This window comes from Caenorhabditis briggsae (assembly GCF_000004555.2).
Source record: "Caenorhabditis briggsae complete genome, chrI, whole genome shotgun sequence".
Taxonomy (NCBI): Eukaryota; Metazoa; Nematoda; class Chromadorea; order Rhabditida; family Rhabditidae; genus Caenorhabditis; species Caenorhabditis briggsae.
In genome coordinates, this window is record NC_013489.2 from 12,865,635 (window position 1) to 12,883,372 (window position 17,738).

Sequence of the window (17,738 nt, forward strand, 5' to 3'; positions counted from 1 at the left end):
CCCCCCCATTTGCTCTTTTAATCCCCATCAGTTGTTTTTTGAATTTTCTGTATCGCCCAAGCAGCCAACTTTGAGCCCGTTTATCTCATTTTCTGTGAGAGATTTCAAAAAAATGGTAAACTGACAAACTGTTCATCATAATATCACCAATATTTTACCAGTTCATTACTCTCTGATATCTTTCAGAGGAATCGAGATATAGAGGTTCGAAGTTAACGCCTTTGATTAGAGTGACTACAGTGAATATATGCCGAGACTTCGCTAGACCTGATCCAAGCATATTTTTGCCTCTAATTACCCCAATTTTCAGAAAATGCCACATCCCGAAAAGTTCCTCCAGCTCCTGCGCTCCATCTCCAGCCAAGTCTACAGTATCACCAAGAAAATTGTCTTTATCTGTGGAGAAGCAATGAAGGGTCAAGAAACTAAAGAACTAGAACAGTTTGGAGGGCAATTGCAAAGATTCATAAAGAATCTGGAAGCGGAAAAACTAGAAGATGCCAAAGAAAGACGTCGTGAGTTTTAAAAAAACTTTTTGGACCAAAAATATAATTTCAGGCACCAGAGGACCTTACTCCCATCCAAATCTGGATACTTGCGCTCAGACCGACGAGATTCCACGTTTCTATGCAGCATAATTAATTAACTTTTGTCTTGTTTTGAATGTTCTTTTTAGTTAACACTCTTGGACCCTACCTAAACCTTTTCACCCTACCTGACACCCATAACTACCGTAGTTCCTTTTATAGATCTCTACAGATGTACCCTCACTTTGAGCTCAATTATCTCAATTCTTATAACGGATATCAAAAATTTGTTAACTGATAAAATGTTTATCACATTACTCGTAATATTTTATTAGTTGACAACTTTTTACGATCTGCTATAAGAACCGAGATAATTAAGCTTAAAATGCGCTCGGCTCGGTCAGGTTGCGTCACCGCCGCACTCACATACTTTGAGATCAATTATCTCGGTTCCTACAAGAGATATTATAAATTGGTCAACTGATAAAATGTTGGTGATATTATGATAAAAATGTTTGTAGTTTACAAAATTTTAATATCTCTTATAGCAAACCAGGTAATTGAGCTCAAAATTCAAGTCTAGTAGAGCATATTGTAGTTATCTTGGCCAGCGCATAACTTGCTTCAAAATTGGAATTTCTGAACAATTCAAAAACCGAAATGTAGAATTTGAAAGCATCTACAAAACTGTATATAATATACAAATTAATACTCAAATGTTGAACTCTACATCGGAGGTCTTAAAGGAGCATCACTACTCGAGGTCGATGCGGCTGAAGCCGGACGACTAGGCTGCTGAGAGCGTTTTGAGAAGCCAACTGCATTTTCAAAATAATGGAATTTAACATCATTTTGTAGATCTATCCAAGAGCTACATTTTGCCCTTTTAATTCTTTAGAAATTCCAATTTTGAACCGAGTTATGCACCAATTAGTGGTCACCCACTCCCCCCCCCCTGTCACGTATGCTTTCTATACTTGCACTTTGAGCTCAATTATCTCGGTTCCTATAAATGATATTAAAATTTTGCTGCCTGAAAAAATGGTACTGATAATGTGGCCAACATTTTATCTGCTTACAAAATTTTGATATCTCTTATAAGAACCGAGATAATTGAGCTCAAAGTAAGTGCTCTAGATTTTTAGGTTTTTATTCTAAATAAATTATTTTTTGCTCTAGTTTTTTTCCACCCAAACAAACACGGATTATGATGTAACAAAGTTTCTAGAATTTTTTCTTTTTTAGAAGGAGATTTTTTCGAAAATCGACGGATTGGGTGGCTGACAATAAGGGATTAGATTAGTGCTGAGAACTTCAAGGGTGTAATTGGGATTATTTGTGAAAGTCCCTTCAAAAGGGTGATAATAACGGATTAGCAGTATCAGAGGTGGCTGGGAAATGGATTAAGAATACTTTGAGATGTATGTTTACACTTTTTGTGAGGAAAACGGGGAAAAAAAACTGAACAAATTTTTTTTTGCTGGAAAAATAGCCCATATCTCGCTAGCATGAAATTTTCCGAAAAACTTGTTAACTACAAAAATGAAGCTCTAGTTTTGTTAGCCAAAACTGTAAAAATCTCAAATTTCTAGCTATTTTAAGAGCCGAGATACAGCGCTCTGCAGTTAGCAAGCTAGAGAGTGTGGAAAAGGAGGAGAGCGCCGACGACGAGAAACTCTAAATGACTGCGTTTCTCCGAAAGTTGAAAATCGCTGTATCTCGGCTTCTAGATAAGCGAGAAACTTCAAATTTTCACAAAAATGTAGATATTTGGATGGAGAGTCAGATTTTTGAAAAAATCGAAAATTCAAGAATTCGATTTTTGCAAAATTTGAAAAAACCTAACCTTGAGCTTTTTGTATACAAAATGAGGCATTATATGTAGACCCTTCCGAGTTTTCGGGACCCTCGCAACCCTATTCGTCAGCTGGTGGAGGTCAATGGTCATTATGTCAGAGTATGCGCAAGAAATGACACAGCAAATGAGGTGTTCGTCTGTCAGGGGGTACTGTAGAAAATGAGGTGTGCAATTTATTGATTGATAATTAATTTTTGAAAACAAGTCCCATGTCGCATGGACTAGATTTTCCTATCTAATGGGAGGTCTTTAAGCCAGAGACTCTTGAAATATGAGTCAAAATATTTGACAAAATTTATCTCATTTTCTGTAAGAGCTACCTAAAAGTTGTTAACTGATAAAATAATTTTGATAAAATAATAAACATTTTATTAGTTGCCCACTTTTTGATATCTTTTACAGAAAACGAGATATAGGGGTTTGAAGTTGGTATTTTAAAAATTCAATTTTTGGGCATTTTTCAATGAAAATGATACCGATCGACTCAGTTTTTTGAAAGCTTCAAACATCAGAAATTGCGAAAAAAAATGAAATAAGCTCTCCACTGGCTCTTTTTATACACCTGATAGCTACAGTAGTCCAAATTCAATTTCGCATGAGATACGAATTAGAGATGATGGATTATACGCCATGTGTGTATTTGATCTGTGATAACATAAGGGATACGGTAGCATATTTTTTTTCAATTTTTTATTGGATTTTTGAAGTATTTCCGATGTCGGATTTCCTTTGCATCTCGTTTTTCTAACATTCAACTTCTCCAATTTCCCGCCCTTCCAGTTCTGGGTATCCTCTTCAAAACAAGTCATAACTCTTTTCAAACTTGACATTTAAAATTTTTAAAAATGGTAGATTGTAGATCTTGAAAAATACTTCAAAATGATATAAAATTCAATTATATCAAATTTTAAAAATTTTAATAAAATTGTCTCTAAACAAGAGGCACATTCAAGGAGGTGGGCTTCTCCTCCTACCAAGGGTGTTGCCACAAGAGGTATTGCCTGTTCAGCGGCTTCTGTAGGAAAGCCCATAGATTAAAACAAAGAAAATTTTATAATATCGTGTAGAGCTTTTTAAGGTCCACATTTTAATTTTCCAATCAATCAAAAATACTGAGTTTGAAAAAAGTTATAAGTCTTACTGTCAAGCATATCATTTTTTTAGGGTACACAGCTGTTAGGTCGCGTTGGATAGAAACCTGCAACTCTCTTCAAACTCAGTATTTTCAATTGCAAAGCAAAATGTAGCCCTTAAAAAGCTCTACAAAATGATATAAAATTCATATATAGCGAAATACATAGCAATTCGCAGAAAAACTGCTAAACAGGTGATACATTCCAGGGCCCCACCGGCTGGGCGCATAACTCAGCTCAAACTTGGAATTTCTTTTCAGGTCAAAAATTAAAATTTAGCTCTTAAAAAGAGCTAAAAACTAATATACAATTCAAATAGTTTCGATAAACACAATTTTCCTGAAAATGCCCTGAAATTTTCTCGGTGGTCATGCATGCACTTGCCATCTGGTCAGTGCATAACTCGATTCAAAATTGAGATTTCCAATCAAATTAAAATGATAAATGCAGTTCTCAAAAAGCTCTGAAAACTGGTTTTTACATTTCAAATTCCAATCCATTCAGAGGGGTGTTGGCCACCCCTGACAAAACCAAGGGGAACGCAGCAGCTGCCACAGGGTCCAACCAACTGACGGGGATGGATGCAAATTTATATGAATAGAGAGAGCTGGTTGGGGGGGGGGGGGGTCCGAAAGACCACCCGTCCCTCGTATCGACGGGATATTCAAATGTGCATAGAGTGTCCCTTCCCCCTTCCGACAATCGCATCATTTTCATCGCTAACGGAGGTCTCCACGAGTACTAGCAGGAGGGAGGGGGGAGAGGGGGTACGGGGTGCTTGCATGCGACGTATCTCATTTGGATGGGGTTTTATGAAAAAGTTGTCAACTACAAAAATGAAGTTCTGGCTTGGTTTCATCTTCTCCAAGAAATTTGGATTGATCAAGCAAAGTCTAGGTACTATGGTAAGCACCTGAAGTTGATCCAGATCCAGACGTCTCCAGTTGACGGTCCGTTCCACGTGGCATATCTCGCTTGGCTGAAATTTTTGTGAAAAATTGACAACTACTAAAGTGAAGCTCTGGTTATGTTTCATATAGGCACAAATTTTCAGACAGATTCGTCGACTTTCAGAGAATTTAAGACAGTTGTTTTGACGGACTCCACAATTCATTTTTCAATAGAAAGCCGATTTTTTTCCAGAATTTTCAGACATCCCTGAAACTAAAGAAAGATGTTTATAGAAGTTAAATACTAGAAAAGATTCAGAATAATTGCAGAAAACAAGAATATCAGTTGTAAAATTCAAAAAAAAAACGAAAATTAAAATTTTTTTCGAAAAAAAAAATTTCAGCCCAGATTTTCAGACTTTCCCAGGATTATTCTGAATCATTTGAAAACGGATTTAGATGTTAAAAATCTTCAAGAATCCAAATTTCCTATCGAAAGTACCCCAACATCCAACCGATTCGACTGAAAATCTGGAATTTCTGGGATCAACTCTGAAAATTTTAGAAAAATTCAATTTTTTCGGTTTTTCCTGAGATTTTCTAGGGATTTTTAGACATTTTCTGATAGAATCGTGCATGCTGAATCTAACAAAACTATTTTCAAAACTTAATTACCCCTCGTTAATTAGATAATTGCAAAAAACGCAGTATAACAGTTATCAACAAGTTCTTGGTCTTAACCGTCAGGATTTTGGTTCAGGAGTGTTTTAGTGAATTTTGGTTCCTTAAATATTATTTTAAGCCAGTTTTAGCAAAATTTTCTGAAAACGCAAATTCTGCTGAGCAATCCTGTCCGGCTGGTAGAAGACGACGGGGGGGGGGGGTGGAGTCTGGGTGGCGAGATAGTGGAGGGGCCTGAAGGGACGCAGAGCGTAGCAGATGGTCCACAATTTCTGGGAAGAGGAGATGACCCCTTCAGACCGTTATTACACTGGTGAACCGGACCAGATGCCATTTGACTCACTTTTTTCTTGGAGTACTGTAGAAAGTCTCACTTTTTTAAAGAGAATTTTAACTTTGAGCTGTTTGCTCAGTTTGAACCCGCATTGCTCAGCTTAAAATAAATTTTTTTTGAAATTTGAATTTTTGATTTTATAACAAATTTCATGAACTTTCTAAAACTATATTTTTTATCTAGGTATCCTTGAAATGACTATTTGAAATCGTTATTTTTCAAAAGCGTCCCCCTAATTTAAAAAGGTCTCGTATTGAGGTCCGATTGCTCAGCTTAAATTGACCTGGTCTAAAATCTGAAAATTGGGTTAGATGGGAAATTTTATGGGCTTTCTAAAAATATAATTTTCATTTAGTTGAGTTCTGAAATACCATTCAAAACGCGTCTTTCAAAGTGCTACCTAACCAATACCAAACTCCCGTTTTGAGCTCCGATTGCTCAGCCTTAAATGCTCCAATTTGGAATTAAAAAATTGGGTTAGATAGGAATTTTTATGGGCTTTTTGAAAATATATTATTCAAACATTCAAACTTTCAGAATTTTGCTGAAAACTGTCATTTTTCTGAGCCCTCTTGCCTTTCGCTGCCTTTCTGATTGTGAGCGCCCTTGCCAAAATTTTCCGTCAAGTTTGTGCCCTCCTTGCTCTGCTCAAAATCGGTCAATTTAAAATTTGAACATTGGAATGGATAGAAAATTTTTTGAGTTTTCTGAAAAGTCAAATTTCATTTCACAAATTGTTCTAAAACTTTTTGAAATTTTGAAATTTCTGAAGAGCACCCAATTTCCTTGTAATCCTCTTTAGAGCAACTTCCACCTCCAGCTACTTTGTCTAAAATGGTCCAATTTGAAATTCAAAAGTTGTTTCAGATTTGAAATTTCCCGCTTTTTCTAATTATAACTATTTGAATGTGTAGTTTTCAATTTTTGTGTGGAAAACTATTATTTTTCAATGCATACTTTTTTCAGAGTTCCGGCTAGTTGCTTGGTACCTTATGGAGTCTTGATTGCTCATCTTAAAAAATTGTTGGTTTTTAAATATTCAATTTTAAATTTTGATTCAGGTTTTGAATCAATATCTTATAATTCCAATAAAAATTTCGACTTTTTAAATTTTTTGATTTTTCAAAAAAAAAAATTAAAAATAAATCGATTTGTCGAAAGTTGATATCTTCTAGATACAGTCAAACTGTCTGGAATTTCAAAAATAACGATTTTTGTCTCATTTCTCTGCGTCTCGTGCCAGTTGTCTCCTAAAAATGGGCGGAGCTTCGGATTGGCGGCTCCGACCTCCATGCTCTTCAGTTCTTTTGTTTGCGTCTTTTTTTGTTGCTTTTTCAAGATTTTGAGGTATAATAAAGTTTCATGGCAGTTTTCGGTTCATTTAGGATATTAATTATTGATTTAAACACCAATAAAAGTTGTATCGATTACAAGTTTTTTTTCGATGATTTTAAACTATCAATCCAGTTTGAACCTTTATTGCTCAGCTTGAAAATAACTATTTAGAAAACTAAAAATTTTGATTTTCTTATAAATTTTATGAGCTTTCTAAAAATATAACTTGTAACTAGCTATTCTCTAAATTTACCACTCAAATTTTTTATTTTTCAAAGTGCACCCCTAATCAACGCAGTTCCAACTTTCAACTTTGATTGCTCAGCTTCACGTCATCCAATTTGAAATCTGAAAATCAAGCTGGATTGGAAATTTTTTGAACTCTTGAATCATAGTATTTTCAGCTATAACTTCCAAAGTTTTGCTTTGAAAAAATTCGTCTCACGAACCGTTCTTGAAAGCTGCCTGGAAAAAAATTTTCCATCTTTAGTCAGCTTGAAATAGTCTAACCCGAAATCTAAAAATTGGGTTGTATAGATAATTTCATTGGCTTTCCAACAATTTACAATACCATACATGCTTCCACAATTATCATTTTTAAAATTATTGATTTCCAACCAATACTTCAAATCTCTCCAGATTTTAGTTTCCCCACCTCATTACTCAGTTTTAGAAGTTCCAATCTAAAATCTAAAAATTAGTTTAAATAGAAAATTTTATAAGCTTTCCAATGATATAGACATTCATTCTATCATTTTCAAATTTTCAATTTAAAAACTATAAATTTCTAACCCATACCCCAAATAACCTCATTTCCAAGTTCCCCACCTCATTGCTCAGCTCCAAATCTACCGATTCGAAATCTGTCAACTATCCGAAATTTGAATTTTTGAGTTCTTTTCAAATTCTACTATTCGTTTCTCTGCCGTCTCTCTATTTTCCTCAGTCTCTCGTTTTCCAACCCCCTCTCAGCCAAGTAGGCGGACCCAAGGAGGGCGCATGAGGATTGGCCCGGCACTACGGTAGCTTTTTAGATTTTTAAAGATGCGCAATTAAAATTTTTGAAACTTAAGACAATGTCTTCTAAGGTATCCAGGTAATATCTGAATTTTATTTTATGATCAAAAAGTTTTGGAAAAAAAGAATGTTTTTTTTTAAATTTTTTTTTTCTAAAATCCAAATTACACAACACCCCCTACAGTAAGATTTCTGCGTCTCTCACTCTCTCTCTTGCTTATAAGTAGGCTCCGCCCATTTTAGCAGCGACTCTCCTGTCAGTATAAAAGACCGCCGTGCCAGCGGATTTTCTCATTTTTTTGAAATTCTGAGATTCTGAGATTCTAAGATTCTCATACTTATAATCCGGGCCTTTCCCGGGTAAGGCTTCCATTCGGTCGGGAAATTTAGCCGACCGACCGACCACCGACCCCGCCGACCGACAGCCGACCGAACTGACCGATCGGTCGGCGCGTCGACCGTTTTCGTGCATTTGCGCGTCAACGTGTTTGCATACGCTGCATTGTATTTTACGACAAACTACTCACTAAAAGCCTCGTTTGTCGTAAAATAAAGTGCTTCGTACGCAAAAATTCGTGTTTTTATGCGCAAAGGCACGAAATTGGTCGGCTGTCGGTCGGCGGTCGGCGATTTTCGACCGACCGAAATGGAAGCCTTATTCCCGGGACTTCGCAGGCCCTGCCATAGTTTCTTTCAGAATCAAAATTTTTAGACCAACTAAATCGGATATAATAGGACTCGACGAGTACTACAAAATGATATTATTTGGAAACCTGCATCTTGTCTGTGATCAAAGTTACAGGCCATAAAGTGACTTTCTTCGGACGTGCCGAGCCGTGCCGGGCCGTTCGTGCTTTTTTCTCTCTTTTTCGCCTGTAACTTTGTTCGCAAACAAGATACAGTTTTCCAAACATTTTGTAGTACTTGTCGAGCTCAATCATATTTAATTTAGTTGGTCTGAAAATAATGATTCTGAAAGAAACAATGACAAGGCGCGCGAAGGCCCGGGAAAGGCCCGGATTACAAGTATGGAGATTCTGAGATTCTAACATTCTGGGATTCCGGGATTCTGAAATGGATTTCTTAGAATCTCAGAATTTTTTTCAAAATTGAAAGTTTCCAAATAATTCTTCCCAATAATTCTACTTTAATTACAGGTACCAAAAAATGGACAAAATTGGAAAGTCAAATTTTCCTTGGATTCCGGAAAATCCCGAAAATGGTAAGTATTTGATTCGAAAAATTTACAAAAAAAGCCCTGTCAAAACCTCATCTTTTAGAAGCTTCCTGTATTTTATCAATTTCCACAAGTTTTGGAGAGACTCTGAGATTTTCGGATTCTCAATTCATGATTTTCTGAACTCCTGAAATTCTGAGATTCTGCAATTTTGATCCTCTGAGATTTTGATTTTTTGAAATAAGGAGATTCAGAAATTCAGATATTCCGAAATTCTGAGAATGAGATTCTGACATTATGAGATTAAAAACAATTTGCTAATTGGTCTGATCAGTCTGGTCCACGGCTCCTGGGTTTTGACCTAAAAGTTCGCACGCTGTTCTTAAAACTTATTTTTCAAAAACCGGAATTTCCAGTCATTCCGGTTTTCCAAATTTCCATTAAAAATCTATCTGAAAACTATCATTTCAGTTGAAAGTAGTCGAATTCCGACGTCCGAAAACTACTTTCCATTTATCAGTTTGGTCTGAAATTTTCAGGGATTATGAAACAAACATAGAACTTCGTTTTTGTAGTTTACAACTTTTTTGAACAATCCCTTACTGGCAAGATACACCATGTCAAACAAAACACATCTGAAAATTTCAAATTTATCGTTGAGATTGCTATTTTTCTTCATGCAATCTACTTTTGGACAAGAGATTGGATCAGTCAAAAAATACAAAAATCTGAACTATTCATGAATGAACAAAATTATTTTTAGAAATTTAAAATTCTGAATTCCAAAGTGTCTGGATTTGTGGAATTCTGAGATTCTAAGATTCTGAGACTCAGATATTTTGAAATTCTAAACATCTGGAATTCTCAGATTCTGGATATCTGAGATTCCGACATCCTGAGATTCTGGGATTCTAAAAATCTGAAATTGGAAGTTTCTAAGGTTCTGAGATCCTGTTCTTTTTTTGCCCCCATTGCTTTCAAAAATCCATTTTTCAAAAGGAAAAAACAAGTATCCCTTCAATATCCCCTTCAAAAAAATATTCGCCCAATCGGTCGAAATAAATCTTGAGAGGAACAAATGTTGCAAAAAGTGTTGCCAATCATTCCCAAGGGCGCATTCGCAAGTTTTCTAAACATGCAACACTCAAGAATTTTTTTGGTCACGCAATATAGGAAAAAAGCCAATACATGACGTATTCGGAGAACGCACATGAAAGAAGTCTTAAACATTTAGAGTTCTAGAATCCTGGAACCATAGAATCATAGAATCTTAAAACGCAGAATCACAGAATACTAGAAGCATAAAATCCCAGAATTTTGGAATCTACAAGCTTCACAATTTCAAAATCTCATTGTCAGAGTTTCAGAACTTTAGAATTTCAGAATCCTGGAATCTCCAAACAGAGTAGTTTCAGAGTTCCATTATTTTAAAATTCTAGAATTTTAGTAATTAATTTTTTAACAGAAATAGAAATATCAACAACTTGAGGCAGAAAATTAAAAATGGACAATTAAGAACTAATTAATTAATTAAAGCAAATACGTTTTCCCCTTGATACAACATTCTTTGGCAATGGTCTGGATTGAGAGAGTGTTCATATTTCCGCAGGATTCGTTTAAAAGCTCTGAAAATAGATAACTGGGGTAATTAAGAATTCAGAAATTCAGAAATTCAGAAATTCAGAAATTCAGAAATTCAGAAATTCAGAAATTCAGAAATTCAGAAATTCAGAAATTCAGAAATTCAGAAATTCAGAAATTCAGAAATTCAGAAATTCAGAAATTCAGAAATTCAGAAATTCAGAAATTCAGAAATTCAGAAATTCAGAAATTCAGAAATTCAGAAATTCAGAAATTCAGAAATTCAGAAATTCAGAAATTCAGAAATTCAGAAATTCAGAAATTCCAAAAATTGAAATATTTTGAAAATCCCTAACATTTTCAGTTTTCGTTCAATTTTTAAAAATTTTGTACCAAAAAATTGCAAATTTCCTGTTCTACATTTTTGTAAAACATTTTAATTATTGAAAATAAAATATTATTAGTGAAAATGCGCTCTAATGACAACCAGCTTATTTACACCCATTTGCTGCTCAGTTTTGGCTCAATTTTCAAGATTTTTGTATTAAAATGTAAGGAATTTCATGGGCTACACTTTCAAACATTCAAAAATAAGAACATACTAGTGCAAATGCGCTCTGAGGACAAAAAAAAATAAACCAACTTTTCTCTTCCTTGTATCCGCATTCAGCGTGGCAGACTTCAACAACATAGTTTTTGAAAAAATGCTCACAGAGCATTGAATCGCTAACCGGCACAAATTCATGAACAGATCTTCCAGCCAGACTTTTTATTTTCTCATTTTCTGAGGATCCATAGACTGCGACGGTCGCTAAAAAATCCATATGAGCTTGAGAAATTGGGGGCGCTGGGGCGGAGATGGTGATTTGAATGGTGGAAGTGATAAGGATGAGAAATTTAAGAGATTGGAGCATTCTGGAAATGTATAGAATTATGAAAATTTTTTGAATTCTGAATACCATAAAACCTGTAATAGAAGGGCCCCTCTAACTTTCAACTTTGAGCCCATATATCTCGATTCCTGTGAAAGATATCAAAAAGTAGTCAACTGATAAATTGTTTATCATAATATCTCCGATATGTTATTAATTGACACATTTTTTGCTATCTTTCAAAGGAATAGAGATAAATTGTTTTAAAGTTGACAGTGTGGGGGCCCTTCTATTACAGGTTTTACGGAATTTTTGATAATGGAAATTTGATTTGAATAAAATCGAGAATTCAGGGTTTTGGAAATTATAAAAAATCTTCTGAAAATTATCGATTTTAAAAAAGTCCAGAAATCGCCTATCTGGGTCCATTTGGTCCAGTATTTATACTGAACCACCGCAGAAACCAATGAGACCAATTTTTATCTTATCATTTTTAGGCTGACCCAGGCTGACCCATAGGCTTGCATTCTTATCTTATCAAGAATACTGATAGAAAGGCCTAAAATACTTTAATATAGCGGATTTGCCCAGGAAATTAGCTGGAAAAATTGTGAAAAAAAAGCCATGTCATCTGAAAATCTGAAATTCTGAAATTCTGAAAAGTACAAAAAAAAAATGCTCGGAAATGCTGTAAATCTAAAAATCTGAAATTCCTTAATTCTGAAATTTGGAAATTTTGAAACTCCTAGGTTCTCAAATTCTGAAATTCTGAGATTCTAAGATTCTGAGATTCTAAAATTCTGAAATTTTGAATTTGCAAAGAAAAAACTCTTTGAAATGCTGAAAATCTAAAAATCTGAAATCCCTAGATTCTGAAATTCTGAAATTCTCAGATTCTGAGATTCTGAAATTTTGGAATTCTGAGATCCTGAGATCCATAGATTCTGAAATTCTGAAGTTCTGAAATTCTGAAATTCTGAGATTCTGAAATTGCTAGATCCTGAATATCGTAGATTCTGAAGTTTCGAAGTTCTGAAATTCAGAAATTCAGCAAAACAGGAAATTCGATTTTAAAACATCTAAAATCTGTAATTCTGAAATTCTGAAAATTTAGAAATCCGAAAATCTAAAATTCCTATATTCTGAAATCCTGAAAATCTAAAATCTGAAATCCTGAAATTCTGAAATGCTGAAATTCTGAAATGCTGAAATTCTGAAATTTTGAAATTCTGAAATCCTGAAAATCTGAAATGCTGTAAATCTAAAAATCTGAAATTCCTAGATTCTGAAATTCGGAAATTTTGAACTCCCAGGTTCTCAAATTCTGAAATTCGAAGATTCTGAGATTCTGAGATTCTGAGATTTTGAGATTCTGAGATTCTGAAATTGCTAGATTCTGAATATCATAGATTCTGAAGTTTCGAAGTTCTGAAATTCAGAAATTCAGCAAAACAGGAATTTCGATTTTAAAACATCTATAATCTGTAATTCTGAAATTCTGAAAATTTAGAAATCCGAAAATCTAAAATTCCTATATTCTGAAAATCTGAAAATCTGAAATCTGAAATTCTGAAATTCTGAAATCCTGAAATCCTGAAATTCTGAAATTCTGATATTTTGGAATCTCTAGATCCGGAAATTCTGATATTCAGCAAAACAGGAAATTCGATTCTGAAACATCTAAAATCTCAAATTCTGAGATTCCGTAAACAGGAAATACGATATCTGATAACGCTGAAAATCTCTTCAGATTCGAATTTCCGTTATAAATGTCAATTATGAGTAATTCAAAAGATTTTATCTGAAAAAAATTTTTTTTCGCAATAAGAAGAAAAAGAAACATGTCTTTCATAAAAAGAGTTTCTATTTCTCCTCTTCTTGCTGGGCGGAGCCTAAAAGTGGGCGGAGCCTGAAAACATGGGGGGGGGGGGGGGGGGTTAAATACTCCGCTTCGTTTAGTGTCCCGTCAGTTTTTCCAATTGCTTGGGATTTTTAAATTTTCCTGAAAATCGAATTTCTGAATTTTTGATTTTTGTTTGAATTTTTAAATTTCTGAATTTCTGGATTTCTGAATTTCTGAATTTCTGAATTTCTGAATTTCTGAATTTCTGAATTTCTGAATTTCTGAGATTCTGAGATTCTGAGATTCTGGGATTCTGAGATTCTGAGAATCTGAGATTTCAAGATTCTGAGATTTCGAGATTCTGTAATTCGAAACTTCTGAATTCCTTGAAGTCATCTGTTGTCTTAACTTTTCTCATTCTTCTCTTTTTTCAGAATGCGTTCGAAGATTCTGATCTTGTTGGCCCTCACCATTGTGGCGTCAGGGTCTTCTGAAGCTTTCCAGGAGCCCTCCAATCCATCGGAACCGCTCCTACCATCCCCAGAAGCTGTCAATGGAACCTTCAACTCGACTTCTCCGTCATCGGAATCTCCAGAAACTGCCTCCATGTCCGCCTCCTCCTCCTCCGCTACCATGAAACCATCTTCGTCGTCTTCGGAATCTTCTGGATCCTTCTCTACCTCTAAGATCCCATCGTCATCTTCAGAATCTGAAGTCTCCACCGCTGTCCCAATGACCTCTGCGACCCTCTCCACCCAGGCCTTCCCACCCTACGCACCAGCCGAGTATCTGGAAGGTCTACTTCCAAAGGACGAGCTCCTCCAAAGAAAAGCCGAACAAGCCGCCCGAGTCCAAGCACAAGCAGCCTATGTGGCCGACACCTCCGACCGAATCCGTTTCCGCGGGCTCTCTGTGGATATTCCAACGCTCGCCGACTTCTTCATGATCCTCAAGAAGAACCAACCAAACTTTCGTCGTACGTTCGAGGAGGTCACCAAGCCGTATGTCCAATGGACGACGGAAAAGAAGCTGAGCGAGAAGCCGGCCATCTATGGATCCTTCCAGTGCTTTCAGGCGCTTCCTGGCCAAATCAAGAAGGTTTGCCATGGAGAGTGCCAACAAAAGTACAAGCGGCGTGAGTTTTTTCTAGAATTTTCTGAAAATACAGCATTTAAGCTCTATTATCTAGGCTCCTGTAAACGCTACCCAAACATTTTAAACTATGAAAATGTGTAAAATTCAATTTCACACATTTTGTTAGTTTACCAAAAATAAATAGCTTTCTTAGTTTTTGAGATATGCGCCTTTAAAGGGACAATCTCCCACTAACCGGTTGCTGGCGACCCTGTCTCTTTAAAGGCACATATCTCGAAAACGAAAAACGCTATCAAAAAGTTGTTAACTACAAAAATGTGTAGAATTTTATTTTACACATTTTCTTAATCAACTATTTTTAGCTATCTTGACTCCTAAACTCTTAAAATCTTGTTTTTCAGTACTCATAAATGTTGCCTGCCAGGAGGAGGCACCGGAGCTCGAGCCGCACACCATTCGTGCCATTTGCTGCCCAAACGGACAATAAATAATTTTTTGTCCGATTTTCTTTTAGTTTTGTAGTTTCTGTCGTTTCTCAATATCTTTTTTCTGCCTCTTCGCCCGTTACCTCTTGGCCCCTTACCTCCGAAAATTCCAGTGGTCCTCTATTTATTTATTTCTCTACCTCTTTTTTTCAATAAATTGATAAACATGTTAAATTATTTCGTTTTCTTCAAATTTCAGATACATTTTCAGATTTCAGAAATGAGAAATTTAATAGCTTTTTAGTTTTTGGGATATGCGCCTTTAAAGAGACGCAGAAGAACACCACCATCTTGACTCGCGAGGCTTTGTCTGTTTAAAGGCGCATATCTCGAAAACTAAAAAAGATATTCAATTTCGGTAAATTAACAAAATGTGTAAAATTAAATTTTACGCATTTTCACAGTTTACAATTTTTGAGTAGGGTTGACAGGAGCCGAGATAATTGAGCTTGAAGTTGCGAGGTTCCTCTTTTCCTCTCTTTTTTCCGATTTTTCTATCTTTTATTCCAAAATAGATAGGATCTTTTTCTTCCTCTTTTTTCAAAAGAGATAGAAGAAAGAAAAACCTCTTTGTCACAAAAAGTTGAATTATCTCTATCCTCCTTCCTCCTCCGCATCTATTACCTAAAGGTTATCCCCGGGGTGGAGTAAACAAGAAGTGGGAGGAGCTAAGGAAGGAGCTCAATTATCTCACTTCCTATAAAAGGTATCAAAAATCTGTCAACTGATAAAATGTTACTGACAATATGATAAACATTTTGTTAGTTGGCTCCTTTTTGATATCTTTCACAGAAATTGAGATAATTAGGCTCAAGAGAGCAAGTTCAATTTTTTCCAGTATTTTTTCTTTCCCCCACAAAATTTCCACTTTCTTGCAGATGAAAATCGTCCTTCTGGTCCTTCTGCTAACCTTTGTTTTTGGGATTCCCGGGTTTCCAACGTCTTCAGCAAATTCCACAAAACCTTCAAAAACTCAAGGGTCCTGCCATGCAGCTTTGAACAGAAGAGCACTTATTATTTGCGGATCCTCTTGCCAAGAAAACGGTAAGTAAACTTTGAGGTCAATTATCTCGGCTGCTATAAAAGATATCAAAAATTTGTTGATTAATAAAATATTACTGATAACGTGATAAACATTTTGTTAGTTGAGCACTTTTTGATATCTTTCAATGGAACCGAGATAATTGAGCTGAAGTTGCTTCAACTTGCCCAACCGGTAGCTTGCATTTGAAATCAATTATCACGGTTACTGTAATAGTTCACAAAATGTTGTTAACTGATAACATGTTACTGATAATGTGCTAAACATTTTATTAGTTGACCGTTTTTTGATATCTCTTATAGGAACCGAGATAATTGAGCTTAAAGGTCATGTTTGGGGTCAAAACGGAGAACCGGCAATGTTTCTTTTTTCAGATCTTCTAGGCCTCCTCTGTAATAAAGAAAAAATCGACGAGAAGCTTCTGAAGGAAATTTGTTGCCCAACAACCTCAGATGCCTCAAATGATGGTCCGGCTTCTGGCTTCCTAATTTTTGATCATGGAGAGGAAATAAAATTGCATTAGAAATTCTTGTGTATTTTCTTTGTTAATAAATAATTTTACTTTTGGAATCGTTTGTATTTCTGAAAATCGCGAAAATTCTGAAATTGTAAGATTCTAGGATTCTGAAACTCTGAGATTCTGAAATCCCCATTTTTCCAGGACCTTCTTTTTCTCCCCACTCCATGCCCCCTTTTCCAGTTAATCACACATTCTGAATGTGTCTAGTGTCCTAGAAGATAGCATCTCTTTTTTTTCTATCTTCTCCTGGGAACTTTGTCCTACTCCTCTTCCTCTTCTTCTTCTCCTATTTATTTCTTTTTTTTTCCACGGAGCACACATTTCAGAGCACAAAATAAGAGTGCATCTTTGTTTGGGGGCGTCTGTTTTGTGGGCGGAGCCTCGCCGTGCCAGGCACGGGAGGAGCGAACTGCTCGGGCTCCGTCTGCTCTAGGGTTGAGAGGCCCACTTTTTCTAGACTTCACAATTTTTCCAGGGATTCTGAACCTCAATTTTCCATTTTTTCAGAGAAATGAAATTGCACGTGGCCTTCTGTATCTTCCTCGCAGTCATCATTCCAATCTCAGCTTTGCATTCGGAAAATGAGCTCAAGGAACTGGAAGCCGTTCTGGAGAAATTCCAGCCTGAAGCCTTGGAAGTTTTGGAGGAACTGAAAAAAGAGCAAATCGAGCCGCTGGTCCCACAAAATTGTGGCTCTAAAATCCGTCTAAAAATCTTAGGCACTTGTGGAGAAGTAACCGAGTGCAAATCCGGATGTAAGTGATTTCCAAGATACAAGGAAGGTGTCAACTAGTAAAATGTGTTAAATTTGATTTTACACATTTTATTAGTTTTTAAATTTTAGATAGCTTTTCTAGTTTTTGAGATATGCGCTTTTAAAGAGACATCGATTCCTGACACCTAGATGGGTGGTGTACCTCTCCGCTTCTTTAAATTCGCATATCTCCAAAACTAAAAAAGCTATTCATTTTTTGTAAACTATAAAAATATGTAAAATTTCATTTCAAACATTTTTCTAGTTGATAGCTTTTTTGGTTCTTTTTTAGAAATTCTAATGAATTTGTTTCAAATTTCAGATCTTGCTCCATTGGCCTGCCGCACCCACCTGAATGAGAAAGTTTTCCAGGAACTTTGTTGCCCAAATTAATTGCAATTTATTAATGTTTTGCATTTAATGTCTTTTTCTCCGTTACCTCCAATACCTCGTCCTTTTCCATTACCTCTATTTTGAAATGTCAAGTATCTAGATTTGAAAATAAATGTTTTAACACCGTTATTTTTTCTTTTGAAGTTTAATTTCAGGTTAATGAAATATAAAGAGTCTCTAGAAGCTTCTAAACCCTTCTAG

The 17,738-nt window shown here is 35.6% G+C and overlaps 3 protein-coding genes across 3 annotated transcripts; all 3 read left to right on the forward strand.

Annotated features, from left to right (window-relative positions):
- Positions 1–313: 313 nt before the first annotated feature.
- CBG26606 lies at positions 314–638 on the forward strand (the record flags this gene model as incomplete). Its single annotated transcript, XM_045241391.1, has 2 exons — positions 314–515; positions 559–638. The coding sequence occupies 2 exons, from the start codon at positions 314–316 to the stop codon at positions 636–638; spliced, it is 282 nt and encodes a 93-aa protein (XP_045100145.1).
- Positions 639–13,683: 13,045 nt separating this feature from the next.
- Positions 13,684–14,830, forward strand: CBG26607 (the record flags this gene model as incomplete). Its single annotated transcript, XM_045241392.1, has 2 exons — positions 13,684–14,383; positions 14,745–14,830. The coding sequence occupies 2 exons, from the start codon at positions 13,684–13,686 to the stop codon at positions 14,828–14,830; spliced, it is 786 nt and encodes a 261-aa protein (XP_045100146.1).
- Positions 14,831–16,901: 2,071 nt separating this feature from the next.
- On the forward strand, positions 16,902–17,537 carry CBG26608 (the record flags this gene model as incomplete). Its single annotated transcript, XM_045241393.1, has 2 exons — positions 16,902–17,145; positions 17,467–17,537. The coding sequence occupies 2 exons, from the start codon at positions 16,902–16,904 to the stop codon at positions 17,535–17,537; spliced, it is 315 nt and encodes a 104-aa protein (XP_045100147.1).
- Between the last annotated feature and the right edge of the window lie 201 nt (positions 17,538–17,738).